We start from the raw sequence: 27,157 nt of genomic DNA, 5'->3' as shown, positions 1-27,157 counted from the left end.
CATCTCTGAATGAGGATAATATTAGTTGTTGTCTCATAGGTTTGTTGTGAGGACTAAATGAGGATAAGTAAAATTATTTTATCTCAAGAATATAAAAACTACAAAATGTAAAATTAATGGGCATCAAACCAAACAGAAAAAAAATAATTACGCCATGTTTAAAAATTATGACACATAAGAGGTTGTTAGCCATTATATGAAGAACTCATAAACTATTAAGAAAATACTACTAATAAAAAAACAATGTCTATAAAAAGAATGTATAGGACAGCAAAGTTATTTTTAAATGTTAAATCTCACTAGCAATCAAAGAAATGAAACATACTATTTGCGAACTCAAAGTGAAAAACAATTTAATGAGATAATGTTCATTTTTAACAAAGGTACAGTAAAACTCACATCTGCATACTTAGTGTGTAGAACTTTACATTGGTGCAAGTTTTCTTGAGGCTAATTTGACAATGTGTACTTTTTTAATGCAGAAAAAAAAAAACCTATTATAACCAGTTACCCAACAAATTGCATTTCCTGGAATTATTCCTAAGGAAACTGTCAGAGATCAAGCACATACTTCATGCCGTGCACAGTGCTGCTGCATTAATTATAATTCTGAAAAATGAGAAATAATCTAAATTTCCAAAAATAGGTTAATAAAATAAATTACAGAATATCAATATGATAAATATCATAAAACCAATGCACATTTCAGAAATATCTATTTTAATAATTTTGGAAAATAAATGTAATATATCTATTTAGAATGATGTCATTATCTCCAATTTTATGCAATCTAAAAAGATTAGAAACAAATAAAATGTTAACAGTGGTTATTCTGGTAAAGTGATTATGATTTTGTTTTTTCTTTTATATTTCCACTAGAGGACCAGTGCACAAAATTCGTGAACGGAGGAGGGGTGGGTCCCCCTGGGGCAGCCTGCACCCTCTCCAATCTGGGACCCCTCAGGGGATGTCTGACTGTCGGGCCTAAACCAGCAGTCGGACATCCCTCTCACAATCCTGGACCACTGGCTCCTAATCGCTCACCTGCCTGCCTGCCTGGTCACCCCTAACTGCACCCCCCTGCCAGCCTGGTTGCCCCAACTGCCCCCCGTGCCGGCCTGGTTGCCCCACACAGCCTGCTTATTCAGTCATTTGGTCGTCCCTCACTAACACCCCTGCTGGCCTGGTCATAGGCAGCCATCTTGTGAGGGTGTGAGGGTCAATTTGCATATCACCTCTTTATTATATAGAACTAGAGGCCCGGTGCACAAAAATTTGTGCACTCGGGGGGGAAGGGGGGGTCCCTCAGCCCGGCCTGTGCCCTCTCGCAGTCTGGGACCCCTTGGGAGATAACGACATGCTGGCTTAGGCATGCTCCCGGTGGCAGAGGGCAGGCCCAATCCTTAGGTGCAGCCCCTGGTCGGGCTCAGAGCAGGGCTGATTGGGGAGTTGGGGCGCCGCCCCCTGTCATGCACAGAGCAGGGCGGATTGGGAGGTTGTGATGCCACCCTCAGTCACGCTCAGGGTAGGGCTGATTGGGGGGTTGGGGCACCGCCCCCTATCACACTCAAGGCAGGGTCAATGGGGAGGTTGCGGCACCACCCCCTGTGATGCACAGAGCAGGGCCAATCAGGGGGTTGGGGCGCTGCCCCCTGTCACTCACAGAGCAGGGCCAATCAGGGGGTTGGGGCACTGCCCCCCTCTCCCGGCACGCACAGAGCAGGGCCCATGAGGGGGTAGGGGAGCTCCCCCCTCTCATGCACAGAGCAGGGCCCATCAGGGGGTTGGGGAGCTCCCCCCGTCACGCACAGAGTAGGGCGATAGGGGAGTTAGGGCACCGCCCCCTGTCACACACAGAGCAGGGCCGATCAGGGGGTTGGGGCGCCACCACTGTCACACTCAGGGCAGGGCCGATGGGGAGGTTATGGCTCTATCCCGTCACACACAGAGCAGGGCCCGTGGAGGGGGGTTGGGGTGCCACCCTCTATCACCCACAGAGCAGGGCCGATCAGGGAGTTGGGGCGCCACCACTGTCACACTCAGGGCAGGGCCGATGGGGAGGTTATGGCTCTACCCCGTCACACACAGAGCAAGGCCCGTGGGGGGGGGGGGGGGGGTTGGGGCGCCACCCCCTGTCACACACAGAGCAGGGCCGATCAGGGGGTTGGGATGCCACACCCTGTCACTCACAGAGCCGCAGGGCGATCAGGGGGTTTGGGCGCTGCACCCTGTCATGCTGATCTGGTGCCAGGAGGCCTCGCGGCTCCGCTGATCCCAGTGCTGGGAGGCATATTACCCTTTTACTATATAGGATAGAGGCCTGGGGGCCGGCTGGTTTGCCCTGAAGGGTGTCCTGGATCAGGGTAGGGGTCCCCACTGGGGTGCCTGGCCAGCCTGGATGAGGGGATGATGGCTGTTTGCAGCTGGTCACACACCCTTCAGGGTGGGGGTCCCCACTGGGGTGCCTGGCCAGTCTGGGTGAGGGGCTGAGGGCTGCTTTCAGGCTGGCGGTTGTTGACTAAAGCTCCCAAACGCTCCTTTTTTTCTTTTTTTATTCTGGGCCAGCTTTAGCTCTGGCTCTAGCTCTGAGGCTTCTGCTGCTGGTTTGTTTGCTTTCTATAATCGAAACAATGTATAACTTCAGCTCTGAGATCCCAGCCGGCTATATTTGTTACAAAGTTTCAAACTGCCAGCTCAGAAGCCGGCAAGGCAGGCGGGGAACGTTGGAGTCTGCAGTCACTGGAGCAAGCAAGCCTCATGTTCACTTCCAGCTGCCTGGCTGCCAGCCGCCATCTTGGCTGACAGTTAATTTGCATAAGGATATGCTGATTAGCCAATGGGAAGGGTAGCGGTCGTACGCTAATTACCATTTTTCTCTTTTATTAGTGTAGATAGTTTTCAAATTTTGTACCGTGAATATGGATTAACTACATGATTAGAAGCACTGGATATGTTACTTTAAAAAACACAGCAAGGAGTGAGAAGAGACAGAAAATATGACACCAACCTCAAAACAACCCCCAAAATTGAGTATTAATAATCTTCTTTGAGAAATTTGGGTTCAAAAAGGAAAAAGGACTTTCCCAGAGTTATCATCTGAGGAACTAGTAAAGTTTTAATTAAACCCAACTCAACCAATTTTGGCTACAACCCCTTGCTGTGTCCAATGTATCAGGCACAGCTACCTACCTCCAAGAAAGGGCATATAGTATGTACCCAACCATCACTTATAGATTGATTGATTTATCAATGCTATGACAAGACAGTTGGTGAAAGGCCATAAGCCAGTGGTTCTCAACCTTCTGGCCCTTTAAATACAGTTCCTCATGTTGTGATCCAACCATAAAATTATTTTTGTTGCTACTTCATAACTGTAATGTTGCTACTGTTATGAATCGTAATGTAAATATCTGATATGCAGGATGGTCTTAGGCGACCTCTGTGAAAGGGTCGTTCGACCGCCAAAGGGGTCGTGACCCACAGGTTGAGAACTGCTGCTAAGCAGACCATACTCTACGACTATAATGCAATTGTTTTCTAACTTCCATGTGTGTCTCAATTCTGAAGGACTTGAATGTTTTCTGAATAAATGAACAAATGCACAAAAATATCTTCTCTTTCAAAAAGGATTTTCAAATAAATTTTACAGTTACCATATTGACAAATAATAAAAAATATTAATTAATTTGTTTCTTTGCCAAAACACTACTTCCTCTTAAAGTTTCCTATAAAGACAGAAATGTCAGTTTTTCAAAAGTCAGAGAAGTTTAGGCTCTGTTTTTAGCAAGCACATCATACTAGCAACTAAAGAGAACCTGTATTTATGCTTTAAAAATAGCCTTTTTTCCCTTCCCTAACATTCAGAATATAAAAATCCTCTTAAGGAAAAATGTTCTTAGGAAAGTAGAACCTCTAACAGTGTCATGTTTAATTACAAGGCTTCATTATGAGGGGGAAAAGAACAAAAACTAAATATCCCTGCCAAAAGTACTTATATTGCAAAAAGTACTTATATTGTAACAATTCATTTTATAGGTTTGATCTTTCTTTAAAAAAAGAATTCTAGGCTAATAACTAAAAATAATCTTCATTCATGTATAGGTTCTGTATATGGGATTAGGTATTAAATCATTTAGTGATGGTAAGTTTATGACTTAAAGGTAATCAGAGAAAGTCGCTATGCCCTAAAATTTAGAAATACCAACATCTTCAAAATTGGTAAAAGTAGACATAATAAAGTCATAAGAACTTACCAAAGAAAATTTCTTAAACTTTCCATTACAAAGTGAAGAAATAGTACTTAGGAAAATATTGGTACATTTACACAATGGAATACTATGCAGCTGTAAAAAAGAAGGAACTCTTACCCTTTGATATAGCATGGATGGACCTGGGGAGTATTATGATAAGTGAAATAAGACAGTCAGAGAAAGACAAATATCACATAATCTCACTTATATGTGGAATCTAATGAACAAAATAAACTGATGAACAATGGATGCCTGGAACAGACTGACAGATCTCAGAGGGGAGGGGGTTGGGGGGACAGGAAGAGATTAACCAAAGAACATGTATACATACTAGAGGCCTGGTGCACAAAATTCATGCACTGTGGGGGGGGGGGGAGGGTTGTTCCTCAGCCCAGACTGCACCCTCTCCAATCTGGGACCCCTCGGGGGATGTCCAACTGCTGGTTTTGGCCCGATTCCATTAAACCAGCAGTCGGACATCCCTCTCAAAATCTGGGACCACTGGCTCCTAACGGCTCACCTGCCTGCCTGCCTGATCAGCCCCAAACCGCTTCTGTCTGCCAGCCTGATCACCCCCTAACCACTCCCCTGCCAGCCTGATCGATGCCTTACTGCTCCCCTGCCAGCCCGGTCGCCCCCAACTGCCCTCCCCTGCCGGCCATCTTGTGGCTGTGGGTGCTGCCATCTTTGAGGGTGGGGCAGTCAATTAGCATATTCCTTCCTTATTGGCTGTGGGCACTGCCATCTTTGAGGGCAGGCAGTCAATTAACATATTTCCTCCTTATTGGCTGTGGGCACCGCCATCTTTGCAATGGCGTGGGGGTCAATTAACATATTCCCTCTTTATTAGATAGGATGTGTATAGCCCATGGACACAGACAATAGTGTGATAAAGGCCTGGGGTAGGGATTGGTTGAAGGGGGTTAGGGGAGGGATGGGGGATATCTGTAATACTGACAATAAATAAATATATATTTTTTTAATCTAAGAAAAGAACCTTTAAAAATTGCAAACTGATCATTAGTATCTGCGTGAACCAATTATTTCTAATGAGTAATTACTTTTTACTATCACATGAAAAGTAATAACACAGCAACACAGAAGTAGGAAGCATAAAAATATTAGAGCAGGAACATACCAGGTTGATTTCTTAAAATATGGGAGCTTGAGCCTCAGTAACAATTGCCTATACAACAGCCGAGGTACTGGCATTCTGTCGTCTGGAGTGAAGAAAGTAGATGCAAAGGAGCTCCAGAATGGATGCGGCAGAGGGTCTTGTCATGGCCTATGATATTGGGGGCCTGATAACTGGGCATGAAAGCCTAGAAATACCCCTGGTCCTCTGCATCATTGCCTATGCAGGTAAATACCCACAATGTACAGTGGGAGTGGATATGAGTTGGTTAGTCCATGGTTGCTACTGCAGCAGCCAACTGATTCATTTCCTGGCCCTGCAGAAAGAGTGGAATGCTGATAGGAAAGAAACGAATACCTTGCTTCTCCAGCATACAAGGGAGAAGTGCACCCTGGCAAGTGTTGCTTTAGAGCATAGGCCCACACATCAAAAGGTCATGAGTTTGGCTTGGCCAGCGTGGCTCAGTGGTTGAGCATTGGAACCAGGAACCAAGAGGTGGTGGGTTCGATTCCCAGTCAGAGCACATGCCTGGGTTGCAGGCTCAGTCCCCAGTGGGGGTGTGTGCAGGAGGCAGCCAATTGATGATGTTTCTCTTTCATTGATGTTTCTATCTCTCTACCCCTATCCCTTCCTCTTTCTCTAAAAATCAATAAAAATATTTTTTTTAAAAAAAAAGGGGGGTCATGAGTTTGATTCCCAGTCAAGGGCATGTACCTGGGCTGCAGGTTTAATCCTTGGCCCTGGTTGGGGTGTGAGAGGCAATCAATTGATTTGTCTCTCCCACATCCATGTTTTCTCTCTCTCTCTCTCTCTCTCTCTCTCTCTCTCTCTCTCTCTCCCCCCCCCCCTCCTCCTCCTCCTCCCTTTTCTCCTCTGTCTTTTCCTCCCTCCTTCCCTCCCTTCCACTTTCTCTAAAAATCAAAGTAAAAAATATCTTCAGCTGAGAATTAACAACAACAAAAAAGATGTGTGTTCCATGAAATACCTCTATAATATTAAAGTACTTCCTTTCATCACCCCATCTATACACAAATTTGGTATATATAAGAAATATGAGAAATCACATCTGCTTTCTGAGTCTTAAGTTTAATTCAGTTTCTTTGATGAACTCACCATGTCTCCTGGGTAATGATATATTATGCTTAACCACATTAGAATATATATTGCAACTTCCCTAATAATAATGGAGGCATTAAAATACACATTAAAGCTATAATTCCTTAATGATAAATAATGATATAAAAACATACTTAAAGTGAATCAATTATAAGTAAATTTTTTTAATTACATAGAAATTGAGGTTTGAAATGTTTACTCATAAACCCAATTCTCTTTAATGGTATTTATTAAGTACAATCAAAAAGTAAAGAGCATAGTAGCTGTTATGTCAGTCTGTTAATTTTGTTCACAATAAACAGTGATCATTTTAGTTCAGAACCATTAAGCCAAGCAAATATTGCCAGCAAGTTTTTACTTCGTAATGTCAAGAAAGAAAAATGGCTTCATATATGACAAGCACTCACAAATACGAAGATACATTTTATCGGCCTCATATATAAATACATTCTTACTCATCCTGAATGTATAATAATTAATACTAAGAAAGTAGAAAAATATCATTTATTTCACCTCAACTTCATTAATATAGATGATTGCAAATTAAAGATAGTTTTACATTTACTTGCAAAGTCATTGCCACAAATTATGTCCATGTATGCTATTTGCAAAGCATTCAAAGTTAGAAGTATAAATAATATTCGGTTATCAGAAAAATTCCTAATAATAACTCCATGAGAACCAATTTATATACCTAAAGCCCAAGACTATTGTAAATAAGAGATAAGTACTATAAACTACAGAACACAATGCAGGTGACTATACCAATCTACACCAAAGGATGACAAAATGATTTTATTTATCCTGAAGAAACTACCGTTTTATAAAGCATGGAAGAGAATAGGGTCCTTTTAAAATTTAGGGAAATATTCTCATTCATTTTTACTTAAAATATATTTTGCTTTTCAATGAGCTATTACTGCATTCATATATCTCTCCTGTATTTCCTGTATAAATGGGTAAGCGAACCAATATCTTAGAATTCTTTCTTTACTTTTTATTTTTTCCCTTTCAAAATACAAAAGTCAGAAAAGTTATAATGATGCTCTCTTGATCTGCCTGAATGTCTTAATTCTTTCAGACATAAAGTGCAATGTATTATTATCTATTGTTTTTAGATAATACTGCTGTTGGCTAAATATACACAGAATGGCTGAGGAGCCTACAAGCTTTTGTGCTGTGCTCACATGAAGTTTGTGGTCTAATTTTCAATATTATCCCCTACTTGAAAAGCTCCATTTGAAACCAGCAACTCGGGTTGGAAAGCCAAATGAGCCTTTGCTCACAGAACACCAGGACACTGCTGATGAGGTTTCCAGTAGCTCCATCATAATGTCACTGTTTGAAACTGTATTTCAGTGCCTAGGTTTGACTTACGCCCTCTTTCAATTCCGAGATGCTGTGATGTCTGCCTTTCCTACTCTTTGTCCTGCTCTGAGCTCACTTCACATACCCTAGAATCCAGAGTGTGCCCATTAGTCTCACATGTCCAAACCAACAAAGTTGTGTGATTAGGTTTCCAGCTTTAACACAGTGCTTGAGATGTTGCTATATAGCTCATTAGTCTGAGAACTTGACTTGTAGCCATTTTGAGGTAGTAGCTACCAGTTAGTGAAATCCTCACACAAGAGCTAATGACATTTCAGGATAAATTAGGTTTCCTCCATCAATATAGCAACCTGAACATTTCTCGGAACATTGCCCTAGTCTGGTGAAAACTTTGTGAGGTCATTTACGATTTCTGGTGCAGTCATGATGGTCTTTCTCTCTCTTTTTTAAAATATATGTTTATTTATTTCAGAGAGAAAGTGAGAGGAAGAAAGAGAGACAGAAACATCAATGATGAGAGAGAATCATTGATTGGCTGCCTCCTGCACGCCCCACACTGGGGACTGAGCCTGCAACCCTGGCATGTGCCCTATCCAGGTATCAGACCGGGACCTCCTGGTTCATAGGTTGACGCTCAACCATAGAGCCACAGTGGCCAGGCATGATGATCATTCTCTTGATCTTTCACTCATTTCTTCATCCACCAAATATTTATTTAGCATCTAACTGTGTATGACAGCGTGATAAAAATGAAGTTTATAAGTTTAACGTGCAGTCATTGAAAAAAAAACTTTCAAATCTAATCAAAAGTTGTTGCCAACTTTGTAAAATTGTACACAAACACCCAAGTACACCTTGAAAAGGATTAGAAAGCTGCATCTCAGTGTTGCTAGGGTGGTTACCTCCAGATTCCAGGACTTTGGGCAATGGTGCTGGTAACAGTGCAACAGCTGGCTCTCTTGTGCTCTAGAGAAGTAAGTCTAAGGTATTGGTTCATTTAACCATTTGTGTGGAAAAGATCAAAGAAAAAACTTTTTAAAGCACTTATTTAAAAAGTATTTCTCAATAAAAATGCATTTTCAAAAAAAAAAAAAGCCCTGCTTTATAGCATTTGTTGATTTCCAAAGTGTAATAATCACACATGGTTTTCTTTCAACCTACCACAGGAATATCAAGTGGCTTACAAAGTTGCAACTCATATGCCAGTATGAGCCCTCTCCAGCACACCTCTAATTGGCTGACTTCTACTTTATGCTTTTCTTGTTTTCAAAATATCTTGACTGATAATAGTGGTATCCCCCCCGCCCCCCGACCCAGCCCCTGGGATAAAAACTGGGTAGTCAGGTATAGGGATGGGGATAGGCTCTATCTTTGTTGTGCCTTTTAAATTTTGAAGCCTGAAATGTATTACCAAATGTTTTATTATAATTTAAAATGTTTAATCCTCGGTAAATATTTGTTACCATTGGGATCAAAAACAGTGAATATTCCTAATGTCTCATATACAATTAATACATATGTATATGTGTGAAACATTAAAGAGCAATAGAAGGTGTCACGTGTTAGAATGCCAAAAGGAGTGGCTCAGTTTTTAAAACTGCACTGGAGGCTAATGGAGGGAGAAATTCATTCAGCTGAAAGGTCAGTGAAAGCTTCATGGAGATCTGAGTGGAGCAGAGAGAAAGGAGGCGGGTGACACGCAGATGGTGAGCAGACTGGCCACTGTGCCTGGCATTTATACTCCTGCTGAATGATATCACTTTCTCCAACTCTGCCAGTGCCGGAGCAGGCACTGCCCAGGGTCTATTTCTTACTGCCTCCCTCCTACTTAATCTGGCTCCAGGGCAGGCTGTGGAGCAGCCCGAATGGAGATAAGATTGGAGCCAGAGAATGACATGAAGAGCAGAGAAACGGATGCACACCAACTCTGCTAATAATATGAATGTTTCTCAGTGTTCTCCAGCAGGCACTCTGCGGTCTAACTCACCGAGCCTAATTCACAGAGGAACAGCTCCAGTTCTTGTTCTTGTGCTTCCTACCAAGCAGGCAAAACATGTGCTCTGATGAAGCGCCAGGACCTCACTCACCCACCTCCCAAAATGAGCTTCCTGCGGCGTGCAGAAGAGCTCTCCCAGGAGCTAGGACGAACCTATGGGGAGCTGGGCCTGCACCTAACCCCTGCCAGTCAGAGGATAACAGATCAATATTCATTTTGACAGGCATTTTTCAACATTAACTCTCACAAAAAAACACACCTATCATTTGGATACTTATCACAGCAGTCCAACTTGAATTCGATATTATTCTCAAAAGCCAAATTGAGGAAAGCAATTTACATGGCATATTTCTTGAAGGACATGGTCCTTTTATCAGGGTTTCATACAGCAGGCACTGCTGGCGTGTTAAGCAGGAAAACCTGGTTGTACAGGATTTTCAGACACACAACCAAGTCCCATTTTAAAGACCTCCACTCGGAGACGCACATCACTAACATCCCTGCAGATGTGCTTTTTCCAAAGTGCATGTGGCGTGATGTCACCAGCAACAGGGAACCCTCTGAACTTGTCCCTCTAAAGATACTACATTTGCCCATAGAAGGCCATTGGGGAAATACGACTCTGGTCTCAGAACCAAGAATGGCTGCGTTGTCTTAATCACCCAGCTAGGTTTCAATGTTTTCTTTGCCCTGGTTTACATAATTCATTTTATTTGCATCTTGTTGCCCCAAAGATATCTCTATAAGCCACCTTAATTTTTTTGTGTGAAAGAAAGCAGAGAATAAATAAATCAGTGACAAAGGAAATGACGAGACAAAGAGATGGGTGAGATTGAGACCAAGGGAAGAACGATAACTTCAGCAACAATAATGGGAAAAAAGAACAACATGAAAAAAGACCATAACACAAGGTCTATCGGGGTGACGGGAGGTTAGGAGATGTCACAGTGGACGTGTAAAATCACTGGACTCAAGAATCAGAAGTGGGTTTGGGTCCTGACTCTGTCACTATCAACTGCATGATTCCATAAAGCCTGAGTGTAAGCAGAGAGAGGGTGACTAGGAACCCCCTCTCCCTGTCCTCTTGCTATATTATGTTCTCTGTATACATTTGCTTCTGTTTGCCCTTTAGTGTTTAGTAAAGATTTGCAAAGTCCAAGGTGGCCTTGTCTCTGATGAGAGAAACCAAGAAACTTCTGATTGCCCCTGAAAAGGATCGTTATCACCTTCGTACACATAAAGCACATTACATACTTAAACTCTTTCATCTTCACAGCAACCTATAAAGTAGCTACTATTATCCTCATTTTACAGATGAGAAAAGTGAGGTGCAGAGAGGTGATGTGATTTGCCCAAGGTCCACAGATAGTAAGGGGTCGTGCAGGTACTCAAAATGATGAACGTGAAGAAAGTTTCATTGGCAGAAGTGGAGTTATTCTTTCAGGAAGGAATGAATCGTTTTAAGTTGCTTGGTATTACTTAATAGCAATTTATGTGTATGCCAGGTGACAGGAATGAATTTCTTTTGCCTCCTACCCATTAATCCCACCTGCTCTCCTACTCATGCTTCTGCACGTGGGAGAGGCTGGGAAATACTAGACAGCATTCTGGTTTAACTCGCATTCAAGGACACAACTTCAACCGCTGCAATCCACAACTGTATTGAACAAAAAGTTTCCTGTCAGGGCTAAAATTCTAAAACTATTAAACTCAAAACCCAGGCAACTTCCTAAAGAAACAGAAAATAGTGTTTTTGAATATAAGTAGTCACAAATAACAAGTACGTTTGACATTGAGGAAGGTGTCTCATGAGGAATTCAGTGATTGGTAAATTTGTTTTAGGAATGGTGACTTCTGTGTGCTCTTAGCAACACCAAAAGCAGCTCCTTCTGCTTTGGGGCAGATCTCCATGACTTCTGTTTGTGATTTTGCATAATATAGCACAATTATTCTAGCTGTTTATGCCAATCTTGGATATAGCATGTCTTGCTTTTGTTTACTTCTCTTTCATGTGCTCATTTAACCAGATGTAATAAAAACACAGGAAACTCCAGCAGCCACACTTACCTGTGATCCAAGTGGTGAATGGAGAGAATAACTCCGGAATTTAGGTGGGCCTGTTTTAGAGTCACCAAAATAGTAAACTCATGTTTATTTCTCAGCTTCTGAAAGAACTGGTCCGCTGTAGCAGTGGATGCTTTTATACTTCTGGGAGTGTCTGAAAGAGAAACATACACTAAATCGACTAGAATTTGGTTTTACAAAGTGCCCTTTATATGCAACATCTTTCAAGAAACAATGATAAATACCAAGTTTCTGACTTCCCTGATAAACTCTTTCAACAAGACTTTAGGCTACTTATAACCAGACAGTAAACCACCAAATTACTCATCTTGTGTTTCAGGAATCTCTTTTCCAAAATGTCACTGTTGAGGTAAAGAATCAAAGAACCCAGTTTGAAAAAGAAAGTACATTGTCAAGTTTTCTCCTTGTACACTTCCTATATCCTGGACACTACCACCACATCAGTGTCAGCAGTGAACAAAGAAGATGTACTTTCTAGACAGGGACCTAAAAGACCACGATAAAGACATTTAGTTTTTCCGACACCTCATGACAGAAAATTGGATTTAAATCTATGTGCCATGTTCCACAGTGATGTCTTTAGCCAGAAGGTTTTCTCTAAATAGATTGTTTAAAAGATCATTGTAATTAGTCACTCTCAGCCTTCTGTGAAGTGGATGAAACATTAAGATCAAATTATCTTACCATATTTGTGGAAAGACTGTCATAGAACTTAATTCCCATGTGCCTCTCTTCTGGCTTAGAGAAAGCCTAGCCAAGGGAGTGCAGAGACCTGTGCCCAGTGCTTCCACCTGGCATAGCCTTGCACTCCAGCCTTACCACCCAAAGGATATAGGGAAACACATAGGGAGAGAACTGGACTCAGTGGACAGGAAAAAAACATCTAAGCCATCTGCTAACTGAGCATAAGGCTCTCCTATTCATAGTGTGTGCAAAGGACTTATGGGAGCCAGAAATTGTTTTGTTTTGGTTTTTCTTGTGATCAAATCATTCTCCTATTTTCTATGCTTTAGACTAGGTAGACTAGTTAAGTAGTTCTCAGTGGAGGAACCACTGGCATTTGGAGAGAACAATCCCTCCTCATGCTAAACTGTCCCATGAACTGCAGAACATTTAGCATGCCTGGGTGCCAGCCCAGGAACGCAGTGGCACCCAACCCCCAGTCACAGGACAACTCAAAGTTCTCTCGCGCCTTTCCGAGCATTCTTTGGGAGCAGTGCAGCAGGAATCTCAGAGAACCACAACCTTCATGAAACAGATCATAGGATTAATCCAAAACTCCCCAACATTCTAGCCCTATACATTTCAGGAGTAAAGATGTAATCGCCTGGTCTGTACCCATCACTGGGAATATACAGATGTGGAGAAGCCCTCAAGATACCCATAGAATCTCAGAGGGAAGGCAGAGGAGGAGGGGGGGTGGGAAGAGATCAACCAAGAACTTGTATGCATATATGCATAACCCAGGGACACAGGCAATAGGGTGGTGAAGGCCCGGGGTGTAGGGTGGGGGTGGGCTATAAGGGGTAAATGGGGGGGGGGGGGACATATGTAATATTTTCAACAATAAAGATTTAATTTAAAAGAATAAAAAATAAATGATACCCATAGACTAGAGGAAGGAACAGATAATCCCAATACAATGAAGGAAATGCTGTCACACACGGGGCACAAAGTGTTGTGGGATCATGGAGGGAAAAGCAGCCAACATCATCTAGCAGTGGTTCTCAACCTTCTGGCCCTTTAAATACAGTTCCTCATGTTGTGACCCAACCATAAAATTACTTTCGTTGCTACTTCATAACTGTAATGTTGCTACTGTTATGAATCGTAAATATCTGATATGCAGGATGGTCTTAGGCGACCCCTATGAAAGGGTCCTTCGACCGCCAAAGGGGTCGCGACCCACAGGTTGAGAACCGCTGAAAGGGAAGGATCCCATAAAATAGGATGGCATTTGATCATGGATTCACCAGCTATCAAGGAGAGGGAAAAGCATTCTGGTCATAGGACTGGCTTGTGAAAAAGCAGAGCTTGTGAAAGAGCATGCCATGTCTAAAACAGTGACTAGCAGCCATCGGGGACGGACGGGCGGGAGAGGAAAGCTGGGCTGGACTGGCGCGACCTCCTGTGCCTATGGAATGGACACCTGTCGTTGCTTCTGTCACCATCATCAATTTAGCCTCTTGGTTAAAGAAAAAAGAAAAAATATATAAAACACCTATTCACCCTCCCCACTCTTAACCTACAACTTCCTCAGACCTGAAAGTACCCGGACCGATCAGCAATCAGCGCATCACTTCCTCATGTCCACAGTATTCCAAGCAGGAATGGGCACCTGTCCAGGGCAATGAAGTCAGGCCCAGGGTATTTGCTCAAAGTCTTAGGAAAAAGAAACTTTTGTTGTTTCCAAAAAGAAACTTCCTCCGTTCCGATATCCACAATTCCAATATTTAACAATGACCTGCAATATCTGCCATAATCAATGTAGTGGTTTTAAACCCACATTCCATGTTGTTCTCGCAAAGCCCTGGAAACTTGATGAGGCCACACTTCCTGTTTCCTTTTTCCATGAGCCAAGGAACACTCCTGGGATTCACCCAAAGGCATGCGGCATGCTACAGGTATAACGGGGGGTGACAATTTCTGGCCCAGCATTATTTCCTCTAAACTGCACCACCTCCGACCATGGCATTCTTTATCAGTGCTCTACTGCCACTCACAGAGAGAAAGGCAAAGACGAGAGCAAGACCACAGAAAACGATCCAGGAAAAAGTAATTATATAAGATAACATTTTTAGTTCAGTAAGTCACTAGCTTAGAAGTGATTTTAAGAAAGGTCACTTTCCCCATTTGCGTTTCTGCTTCCAATTTGTAAAATTAGCACTCCTGCCTTCTATTTTCATCTCGAGGATTATATAACGTTCTGGGTTCCCGTGGTTATTACTATACGACCTGATTCTGTTCCTCACCAGAAAATCAAGTCAAGGAAATGACCATGTGAGAATGGACTTTACTTCATTTCAGTTTTCAGAAGTAATCATTTAATTCGGGTATGTATTATGCAATTTCTCAACAAGGCCTCCTGTTAGGAAAAAGCATAGAAAATAAAGCATAGAGGTTATCAGAACACACTCTGAGGTCCCAATGCCAGCTACAGAGATTACGCTAGCTCGGGCAGCATGTAAACACCATGTGTTGGCAATTAGGACTACGATACTGATTAGTGTTACTCTTACATGCAGTGAGACTATGGAACCCACTAAGACTACCAAAAGCCATATTACCACTGTGGCAATATTCTGAGCTCACTTTCAGTCTCACTATTCCAGACTCAGTCACAAAATATCAGTTTACACATTTGAAAATGGACATAAAATGTTTTGGCAATCAAATTATTCTTAAGATAAAATCCTGCCTACTATTCTCTTTTTCTAGATAACTACAAATGATCATTCTTTTATGGGCAAAAATCAATGTAAACTGGATTTCTTTTTAAAGAAGAACTGACAAAGGCTGACAAAATTGCCACTTCAGAGAAAAGCAGGCTGAGAAAAAGAGCCTGTAAATGCTACTACGAAGACCTACAGGAAAACTTAGCAACATGCCCATGCTGCATTGGATACTTCTAATTGGAGAACTGCTTGACGTTAAAAGTTTGTCTCAAGATTTTCCATTGTTGTTGTATGAAGAGACTAAAAATCCCACTGAGAAAACAACTAGTGGCATTTTAAAGCACTTGTTAATAAATAATGATGCTCAGAAGCAATTAGATCAAAATATTCCTTTTTAGTCATGGGACTACCAGGATGGAGTGATGAGTTCATGTAAGAATTTCTAGAGATTTAAACAACATGTTATGAATGACCCATATAAGAGGAGAAAGGGGGGGGGGGAGGGAGAGAATACTGGTAATTCTAAAATAGGCTAATAGCCCTGACCAGTGTTGCTCAGTGATTAGAGCATCAGCACACAGACAGAGGGGTCGATGGTTCCATTTGGGTCAAGAGCGTATGAGAGGCAACCAATCATATGTCTCTCTCACATGGATTTCTCTCTCTCTCTCTCTCTCTCTCTCTCTCTCTTTCTCTGTCTCTCCCCCTCCTTTCCACTATCTCCAAAAAAATCACTGGAAAAAATATCCTCTGGTTTGACAAAAATAATAAAAATGAAATAGGCTGATAGACTGTAGCTCAATGCAATTATGTATGTGATAGCAAATATGGGTGTTTACTGAAAAAGGGAGTCAGAGTGGGGCTTTTAAAAGCAGTTGAAGTGCATTAGTAGTAAAAGTAAAGAGAAGGGATTTGTTCATCTTTCAGTACCAAAGAAATCGGTAAGAATTTTCTTTTGCACTTAAACTGCATCACTACAATTGCCATCATGAATTAAACAAGCCTCTGCCCACTGACAGGTCTCTATCCCATCTGCAGGGTGTAGAAGCCTCAATTGGTTTCCTCCCACATAACCAGACTAATAAAAGTACCATGTTCAAATTCAATTATAAAAGCAGTCTAATCCCAGGCATGGTGCATTTGATTGAGAATGTTTTCACTCACCAAATTTGTTTCAGTCTCTGACTACGAAAGGTTGTTGTCTTCTAAATTCAGATTATAAATATGCCAAATTAGAACTATTGTTATAGTTATTGTCCATTGCTCTCACTCTCCCTTTAATATATCCATGTCTTTAGAGTGCAAACTTTCAAGGCAAAATAATAGTAACCATCTTAAAAACCATTAAAATTTTATTAAGGCTGCATATGCGGTTTGCAAAGTCCTTAAACATAAACAATCTCCTTTAAGCTTCACAGCACATGGAATAAATGGGATTATTTGGTCCATCTAAATAGAAATTACCATTGAGTGGATAAAGGCACAGGGAAGCCAAGACACTTGAGATTATCACTGTTAGTGACTCAAAATCAGAGGTCATTTTTATGAACTTACTATATTGGGAACTTGGTTGGAAACCTCGGAGACTCCCAAGTGAAACTGGCCCTAGGACATGAGGGCAAGGAGAAACTGAATAAATAGGCAGGCCACTCCAGATTGGTAGGCGGCGGATTTAATATGCAAGGGAATTTACATATGAGACTTGTTTTGGAGGCTGAAAGACAAGTAGAACTCTGTCTGTGCCTACAAGAATCTTAAAAGTTTATATACAGCCATTAACTGGTTTCAGTCACATATTCAGTCAAGATGGTCTCAACAACACATTGTTCCTCAAAGTTGTGTCTTTGAAACCAGCTCCTACTGTGGGAATGGTGGAGAGAACATGCCCTCCTAGGACAGTGAAGGAGGTGAGAAGCCTCCAGTTGCCTGGATCCAGCTCAAGAGTCAACTAGCAGTCATGTCCTCTCAATGACTTCCTCCAACAGAACTATCAAAGCAATTATGATAGGAGATAGGAATGAACCCACCAAATTCAAATGGTAGATCCATGATCCCAACTGAGGCCAACGTGTTTTCTATTATTACACAACTAGAGACCCAGTGCATGGATTCATGCATGGGTGGGGTCCGGCTGGCCTGCTGGCCGATGGGGAATAGGGGTTATGGGCAGTTGGCTGGCCAGTCTTGCCCCCCGATTGAGGTGATGGGGGCTGATCAGGGCCCAGATCAGGCTAGTTGGCTGCAGCAGTGTGCATCATAGCCACTGGTCATTCCAGTCGTTCTGGTCATTCCACTGTTCTGGTCGCGGAGCATATATATATATATATATATATATATATATATATACATATATATATATATATACTAGAGGCCCGGTGCACAAAAATTTGTGCACTTGGGGGTCCCTCAGCCCAGCCTGTGCCCTCTCGCAGTCTGGGACCCCTCCGGGGATGTCCACCTGCTGGCTTAGGCCTGCTCCCCGGGGGATTGTGCCTAAGCTGGCAGTGATACATCCCTTGGGGGATGTCCACTTGCTAGCGGGCCGAAGCAGCAGTTGAACATCCACAGAGCTGCTGAGGAGGCAGGAGAGGCTCCCACCATCGCCAATGTGATGCCTTCAGCCTGGCTTGTGGCTGAGCAGAGCTCCCCCTGTGGGAGTGCACTGAATACCAGGGGGCAGCTCCTGCGTTGAGCATCTGCCCCCTGGCGGTCAGTGTGTATCATAGTGACCAGTCATTCCCAGTCGTTCTGCTGTTAGGGTCAATTTGCACATTACCACCCTAACGGGTTTGGCTCAGTGGATAGAGCATCGGCCTGCGGACTGAAGGGTCCCAGGTTCGATTCTCGTCAAGGGCATGTACTCTGGTTGCGTACACATCCCCAGTAGGGGGTGTGCAGGAGGCAGCTGATCAAAGTTTCGCTCTCATCGATGTTTCTAACTCTCTATCTCTCTCCCTTTCTCTCTGTAAAAAGTCAATAAAATATGTTTGGGAAAAAAAATTGCATGTGCATATTACCCTTTTATTATATAGGATAGAAGCCTGGTGCACTGGTGGGAGCCAGCTGGCTTGCCCTGAAGGGTGTCCCAGATCAGGGTGGGCAGGGGACCCCCAGCTCCCTACGATCGCCCACGCTGCCCATGCAGCCTCAGCCCGCAGCTGCAGCCTCCCCCAATCGTGGGCTCCGCCCCTGCCCGGGCCTAAGGCCTCTGGCCGAGGGGTTAGGCCCGGGCTGGGGACCCCCCAAGCTGCAGCTGCCCCTGCCCAGGCCTAAGGCCTCTGGCCGAGGGGTTAGGCCCGGGCTGGGGACCCCCCAAGCTGCAGCCGGCCCCCGATCGTGGACTCCGCCCCTGCCCGGGCCTTACGCCTCTGGCCGAGGCATTGGGCCCGGGCAGCAGGGACCCCCAGCTGCAGCCTCCCCTGCCCGGGCCTAAGGCCTCTGGCCGAGGCGTTAGGCCCGGGCAGGGGACCCCCCAAGCTGCAGCCTCCCCCGATCGTGGACTCCGCCCCTGCCGGGGCTTTACGCCTCTGGCCAAGGCGTTGGGCCCGGGCAGCGGGGACCCCCAGCTGCAGCCTCCCCTGCCCGGGCCTAAGGCCTCTGGCCGAGGCGTTAGGCCCGGGCAGGGGACCCCCCAAGCTGCAGCCGCCCCCCCCGATCGTGGACCCCGCCCCTGCCCCGGCCTAACGCCTCTGTCCAAGGCGTTGGGCCCAGGCTGGGGACCCCCCAAGCTGCAGCCACCCCCCGATCGTGGACTCCGCCCCTGCCCCGGCCTAACGCCTCTGGCATAGGCGTTAGGCCCAGGCAGGGGACCCCCCCAGCTGCAGCCACCCCCCCCCCCCCATCGTGAACTCCGCCCCTTCCTGGGCCTAATGCCTTTGGCCAGGCGTTAGGCCCAGGAAGCGGGGACCCCCAGCTGCAGCTGCCCCAATCATGGGCTCCACCCTTGCCAGGCTGCAGCTGACCCCTTCGTGCGCTCCGCCCCTGCCCGGGCCTTTCGCCTCTGGCCGAGGCGTTAGGCCCGGGCAGCGGGGAACCCCAGCTGCAGCCGCCCCCCCCCACCCAGCTCAACCGCTCCCTGATAGTGGGCTCCGGGCAGCGGAGACCGACAGCTGCAGCCACCCCAGGATCGCGGGCTCCGCCCCTGCCCAGCTCCCATCGCTGGCTCCACCCCTACTTCCCACTATCACTGGCCAGTGCGGCAAAGGCCAGGATTCTCCGATCATGGCTGGGGGGCAGGGCAAAGGCGGCCCTGGGGGCCGCCTTTGCCCTGTCCCCCGGCTCTTAGCTCCCCCCTGGGTTTCCGATCACTGTCAGTGCCAGGGGGCTTCTTCTGTGCTTTCCCTTTTGCCTTCCTGCATTGTGCCTACATATGCAAATTAACCGCCATCTTTGTTGACAGTTAACCGCCATCTTGGCTGGTGATTAATTTGCATATCTCGCTAATTAGCCAATGGGAAGGGTAGCGGTCGTACGCCAATTACCATTTTTCTCTTTTATTAGTGTAGATATATGCCTAAGTGACCGTTATGACCAAACAACTGGAATGACTGGTTGACCAGTCGCTATGACGTGCACTGACCACCAGGGGGAAGACACTCAACACAGGAGCTTCCCCCTGGGGTTCAGTGTGCTCCCACAGCCAACCTCCTACAGCCAGCCAACCTCCCCTGGTCCATCCTCCCCAGCCAGCAGCCAGCAGACCCATAGGACCTGGTAGGCAGCCTGCGGGCAGCCAGCAGGCAGCCGGCAGGCCTCGACCAGCCCAGCCCGGCCCCAATCAGGACTGGGCAAAATAGCCCCAATAGGCCCTGATCACTGGCCAGGCCTAGGGACCCCACCCATGCATGAATTTTGTGTTCCAGGCCTCTAGTATATAGATGATATAGAGAGATAATGCCCTACCAACATAATGGTGATGCACATTCTGAAGAGTAGATAAAGTTAACTTTTAAGTTAACTCATTTTAAGTTAACTTCTATAAAAACATATTCTGAAGATAAATACATTTATCTTGATCTTCAGAACAATTTAGGCTTTTCAAATATACAGAACTACTTATATCATGTAATCTCTCCACTACATACTCTATACTATTGCACTACATTTCAAAACCAAAAGTTTTTTTAAAAAAAATATTTTCAAATTATTCTTCATTAAAAGTTATTGTGCAAAATGTATCAGCAATCCACAACTTTTTAATGGCGCAAACCTGCATTTAATGATTCCACATACCCTTTAGACCTCTGTATGCCCTTTCAATACTAGGTTAAGGACTGCAAGGATATACTATTGGAAAGTCAACCTGGAAATTTCCCTACTACATTTTACTATCCTTATCAAACCCCAAAACAATCTCAAAAATGTCTCTCAATTCTACAGTTAATTATAATTCAGTGCAATATATATATTAGAGGACCAGTGCACATATATACTAGAGGACCGATGCACAAAAATTTGTGCACTCGGGGGGGGGGGGGGGGGGGGCGGGTGGTCCCCCAGCCCAGCCTGTGCCCTCTCGCAGTCTGGGAACCCTTGGGAGATAACGACCTGCTGGCTTAGGCCTGCTTCTGAGTGGCAGAGGGCAGGCCCAATCCCTAGGTGCAGCCCCTGGTCAGGCTCAGAACAGGGCCGATTGGGGGGTTGGGGCACCGCCCCCTGTCACACTCAAGGCAGGGTCGATGGGGAGCTTGCGGCGCCACCCCCTGTCATGCACAAAGCAGGGCCGATCAGGGGGTTGAGGAGCTCCCCGCTGTCACTCACAGAGTAGAGCCGATAGGGGAGTTGGGGCACCGCCCCCTGTCACACACAGAGCAGGGCAGATCAGGCAGTTGGGGTGCTGCACCCTGTCACACTCAGGGCAGGGCCAATGGGGAGGTTATGGCTCTACCCTGTCACACACAGAGCAAGGCCCATGGAGGGGGGTTGGGGCGCCACCTTCTATCACCCAGAGCAGGGCCAATCAGGGGGTTGGGGAGCCGCCACTGTCACACCCGGGGCAGGGCTGATGGAGAGGTTATGGCTCTACCCTGTCACACACAGAGCAGGGCCCATGGGGGGGAGGGGCGGGGGTTGGGGCACCGCACCCTGTCACACACAGAGCAGGGCCGATCAGGGGGTTGGTGTGCTGCACCCTGTCAAACACAGAGCCGCAGGGCAATCAGGGGATTGGGGAGCTCCCCCCTATCAGGCACAGAGCAGGGCAGATAGGGAGGTTGTGGCCCCGCCCCCTGTCATACACAGAGCCGCAAGGCGATCAGGGGATTGGGGAGCTCCCCCCTGTCACACACAGAGCCGCAGGGCAATCAGGGGGTTTGGGCGCTGCCCCCTGTCACGCTGATCCTGGTGCCGGGAGCCTCGCTGCTCCACTGATCCTAGTGCTGGGAGGCATATTACCCTTTTACTATATAGAATAGAGGCCTGGTGCACGGGTAGGGGCTGGCTGCTTTGCCCTGAAGGGTGTCCTGGATCAGGGTGGGGGTCCCCACTGGGGTGCCTGGCCAGTCTGGGTGAGGGGCTGAGGGCTGTTTTCCAGAAGCGAGTGACTGAAGCTTCCAACCGCTCCTTGTTTTCTTTTTTTTTTTTTTTTATTCTGGGCCAGCTTTAGCTCTGACGCCTTGCCTCTGAAAACATCGATACAATGTTGCTAAAGCCCAGCTGAATGAAAGCAGGTTTCTGGAGTTTTGTTTAGCTTCTTATTTGCAACATAGTACATAGTTGCTTAGAGTTGCAACTGAGAGGCTGGCAGTGGCAGTCGGGGAACGTTGGAGTCCACAGTCACTGAAGCAAGCAAACCTCCTTGCTCGCTTCAGTGCCTGGCTGCCGGCCATCTTGGCTGACAGTTAATTTGCATATACTCACTGATTAGCCAATGAAAAGGGTAGCGGTCATACGCTAATTACCATGTTTCTCTTTTATTAGTGTAGATATCTTCATGTACTATTTACAAAAATATTTTTGTCTTAATATTGTGAATATGAAACCACATAAAAACTTACATACAGTAATATAATCAGAAACATAAGCATCAACCATCTATTCAATAAAACAAAAACAAAAGTAAGTTCTACTCCTGGATTTAGCAACTACATGGTTGACTTTAAGCAAACCATTTATGACTCATTTGTTGGAATTTCCATTAATAATGTAGAACAAAATGTAGTCAGGACCTAGGACTACAAACAAAATGTCGCTATAATTTGGAGCTTAAAATTAAAGTATTAAAATTTTATATATAACAGTTATAATAAAACTTATTAAGATCATCCATTTTCTTTGTTTTGATTCCATGCTAACAAATAACTTTCTGATAACAATTTGCTTCTAGGGTCCATTTTCCTTCAGAGAGAGCAGTAGAGATCAACCAATATGAGTATTCTGGTTTAGCTCACTGTTATAACCCTCACTGTAGATTAAAATTAAACTTGGCACTTGAGTTTATAATCAGATTAATGCTTTGGGCTCCTGTGAAGCAGTCCCTCAGAATCCCACTAGTGAAAGTACCAGCTGTTTTGTTACCAGTAAAATCAAGAGGATAAATGAGCCAAAACAGTATCCTCTTTATCATCTCTTCTTCCAACTGCAATTCTGCTCAAGACTAAGATCAAATCAGCAGAAATGTTAAGCAAATAACAGGAATGATGACGAATTGATGATAATGACCATGATGACAATGTTGATGTCTACCGCAACTTTAATAGACTGGATGTATTCCTCTGTTGATAATGGCTCATTATCTATGTATGGCAGTGTCAATAGCATTTGAACATAAGTAACAGTCTTAAGAATCAGTAATATTGTTATTCACCTGAAACTAATATAGTATTGTGTACCAACTGTAATTGAAAATTTTTTCAATTTAAACTTATATAATCTTATTAACCAATATCACCCCAATAATTTTAACTTAAATAAATAAATAAAATTTTAAATAAATTATTTTAAAAGAATCAGAATTTGCTGGACCTTTATTTAAACCAATCCAAACAAAATATTATATCAAATTGAACCTAAATGAGAGCATACATTTTGTCAGCTATCATGTGCAAATGTTGTAAATACATAAGAAAAATTAAATTCATGAACTATCATACTTTATGAAACATGCTTCTGCCTTTTAACTAAAGCTATTAAAACCTCGAGTAAATAAAATGTTTACATTTATTATAAAAGTAAAAAAATAATAATAAATTTTCACTGGCTTAGCCTTAACAGTAGATCGAAAAGTTCAGCTGTACTTTTTTATACTAATACCAGTTATTCGGATATGAGCTATTGCTTAAACTATCCAATTACTCACCTTCATATTAAGTGTATAAATGCATGAACTAGGTGTTTTTCCTTCTTGTACATTATCCCACATCTAGAACCTAGCTAAATCTTAAAACCATATATAATTACTCTTTATAAAGCTATTGAGAGAGTAACTATAAATGCAAGAGAGATATATACATACTGATTTTTTAAGTGAAAACTGAATCACAAGTCATTCCTATATTTTCCTTGAGGTCTAATCAAATATTCATACTGTCCCTAAGAAGTAGAAGAAGAAAAACAATTTTCATTCAAAAAGCTGACTATCCTTTTATCCACATATGTGCTAGTGTTTGGGGCTCAGCTACAGAAGAATTATTTGTTTAAAAAGGAGAAAACATAATAGTATCAAGGTGAGATTTCTATTATATATATGTATTGTTTGATTATACTTATTAATTGATAAGAAAAAGCAATAAAGATCTATAATATGTTTTACATCTATAAAATGTTATGGTTATAAATTCTGCAACCTCATACACAAAGAGATTCTAGCAGAATCTTTGCTGAATAGCCAAAGAGACAGAATGTAGTGCCCATCAATTATGCAGAGCTGAAGTGCTGAAATTCACAATTTCATCTTCTACCTAATAGGCCAATTTGACCTGAGACATCAATTTTGGGAGTTTGTTCTGCTTTTTAATCCTTCTTTAATGATAATAAAATCAAATTATTTTAGAATAATAACACACCAAATATCAATTATCATGATTAATCACCCTATCAAAATTGTGCTATTTTTTAACTATTATTATTTTCACTGCAAGAAAGAAAACAGACCTAACCGGTTTGGCTCAGTGGATAGAGTGTCGGCCTGCGGACTGGAGGGTCCCAGGTTCGATTCCGGTCAAGGGCATGTACCTTGGTTGCGGGCACATCCCCAGTAGGAGGTGTGCAGGAGGCAGCTGATCAATGTTTCTCTCTCACTGATGTTTCTAACTCTCTATCCCTCTCCCTTCCTCTTTGTAAAAAATCAATAAAATATATTTTTTTAAAAAAGAAAAAAAAAGAAAGAAAGAAAACAGATTACGGTTATAAACTATCAAAGGACACAAGGCACATATAATCAGTTCTCAATCCAGAGTTTCAGATAAAAGCCCCATATCAACCCCTGCCCTTGTTTCTCTGGGCTCCGTATCTGCCTCCCCTTGGTTTCTGAGCCAGGTATAATAATGATGACAGAAAATCGAAAGTGGAGCTCAGAATTAAGTCTTGTTGCTCAGAAATTCAATAAAAAAAGAGCTCTGGTAATTTGTGCAGACTCTAAAATAAATCATTTCCCAGCCCCGCTATGTTGGCCCAATCTACAAAGTTGAGCTATTGCTTCAGTTACCCAGCCTAGAACTCTAACCTCTGCTCTGCATTTGCATCTGCTTTGTTGAGGTTCTGATACACCCCTGGATAATGCACATAAGATTCACTTCCTATCTAAGCTTATCTCTGGTCTTCACCTGACTAGAAACTCTATAATCTCCACTACTGATTTATCTGTTCCCAGGAGCCTTACACTAATCCCACCAAGCTTGCCTCTTCCCTCAATGCCCATTCCTGGACTAAGGACTGTCTCCAGTTCCCTGCTGACTTAAATCAATTCAACAAAGATATACTGAGAACTTGCTACTTGCTGAGCATTCAACAATAAATATCAGGAATAATGCAATACTACTAACTGTCTACCTCACCCTAGCAGACTACTAGTTGTCCTCCTATAGCAACAATTCTCTTTTTCTGTTCAGTAACAAAACTTCCTACTTCCACATGACCACATGGCTGTCCAGTTAGAAACTACATTCCCTAGTCCTTTCCAGCTAAAGTGGCCAAGTGACTTAAATTCTGGCCAGCAAGATGTGAATAGAAGTGACATCTGCTACAATCCAGACTTCATTACTAAAAAAGAAATGGATTACTCTCCACTCTCCTTTCCCTCAGAGCGGAATAGGGATATTGTGGTAGCCAAGTTCTTCAGTGCGGACAAGGGTATTATGGAGCCTCAAATGATTTCATGGCAGTTCTACTCATCAGTCCTGGAACCACCTGCCTACCTCTGGATTGTTAGTTGAGTGATAAATGTCTTTCTTATTTGAACACTGCATTTTGGGTCTCTTTGCTACAGGAACTTAGCATATTCCTAAGTACTAGGTCTCCAAAAGTTTCCTGTGACTCATTGAGATGTTGGTGGGGGGCAGTGCGGGGAGGGGTGTCATTCTTTAAAACAAAAATCAGCAACATTTTCTGTATAAGCTAGAGAGTAAATATTTTAGGCTTTGCAGGTCACATACATCTCTGTTAGATATTCTTTTTCATGTTATTTTCTTTACAATCATTGTAAAATGTAAGAACCATTCTCAGCTCAAGGGATCATACAAAACTAGGCCCTAAATCTGGCCTGCATGGCCATAGTTAACTGACCCCTGGAAGAAACAAATACAGATATAATTTACCCTAAATAGATAGTAATTTCTATTCCATTAGTTAGTTATGTTTAAATCTAGACAGGAAGACCAAAGCAATATGATAAGAGGCTTAGTGAGAGCAAGTCTAGATGCTGTGAAAGCAGAAAAGAAAGGAGGCAAATCCAGCCTGTTAACTTGCTTTCATCTCTGCCATGGATATGTGTATTTTGAGTCATTCTGTGATAAGCTTTCCCAGGGCAGGGGCCAGTTTTGTACTTCTTTTGGGCACAGTCCATGTAGAAAACAGTAAGTGAGGCCAACTGTCTTGTTTATTGGTGGTGACTTTGCCACCTACTTCTATGCCTTTTCATAATAGTGTATCATTGTTAGCTCAAATAAGTAAGGTTACAGAATTATTTTTGCTTTTAAATATTCCTTTGCATTGCCACCTAGTTTAATATTATGATTTAAAAGAGGGCATGAAGTCCTGGCTTATTTTCTCAGTGGTTAGAGCATAGACCTGCAGACTGAAGGGTCCCGAGTTCCATTTCCAGCTAAGGGCAAGTACCTAGGGTTCGAGTTCAATCCCTGTCCTGGTCAGGGTGCGTGCGGAAGGCAACCAATTGATGTTTTTCTCTCTCTCTCTCTCCCTCCTCCCTCCCTCACACACTCTCTAAAATCAATGGAAAAAAGTCCTTGGGTGAGGAAGGAAGGAAGGAAGGAAGGAAGGAAGGAAGGAAGGAAGGAAGGAAGGAAGGGAGGGAGGAATGGTAATCCCAATGAACTAAACTATAATACATACAAAATTTACAACATAGTGTTTTATATTGCTATATATTAAGACCAAAGACTCTCTCCTTTCCCCTTGGAATATGAACTGACAAGTCGACACGGGAAATCCTAAATTTATGAAATGAAGTTGTGTTTTGTAGCATTCTGAGATGAGTGTGTTCTTAGAAAAAGGGATAACAGATGGTAAGGTTCAAAATTTCCCCTTCAGATGATTACAATGTGGGTTGACAATCTTCTTAGAAATTTTGTAAATTTCTGGGATGTCAGAAAAAATAATTTTTTAATATATTTTTATTGATTTCAGAGAGAAAGGGAAAGGGGGAGAGAGAGAGAGAGAGAAACATCAATGATGAGAG

The 27,157-nt window shown here is 43.5% G+C and overlaps 1 protein-coding gene across 2 annotated transcripts in view; it reads right to left on the bottom strand.

Moving 5' to 3' along the window:
* Nucleotides 1–27,157, bottom strand: part of NELL2 (neural EGFL like 2) — a 338,372-nt gene that overhangs the window by 271,847 nt on the left and 39,368 nt on the right. For both annotated transcript variants that reach the window (XM_070410390.1, XM_070410389.1), the window contains exon 4: nt 11,894–12,044. In XM_070410390.1, the coding sequence (XP_070266491.1) occupies nt 11,894–12,044 (151 nt within the window). The remainder of the gene's footprint in view (nt 1–11,893; nt 12,045–27,157) is intronic.

This window comes from Myotis yumanensis, unplaced genomic scaffold (genome assembly GCF_028538775.1).
Source record: "Myotis yumanensis isolate MYYU_CA2020_CCGP unplaced genomic scaffold, mMyoYum1.0.hap1 SCAF_3, whole genome shotgun sequence".
NCBI classification, from domain to species: Eukaryota; Metazoa; Chordata; class Mammalia; order Chiroptera; family Vespertilionidae; genus Myotis; species Myotis yumanensis.
The sequence above is the reverse complement of the archived record's forward strand: the minus strand, read 5'-3'. Positions and strand labels throughout refer to the sequence as shown.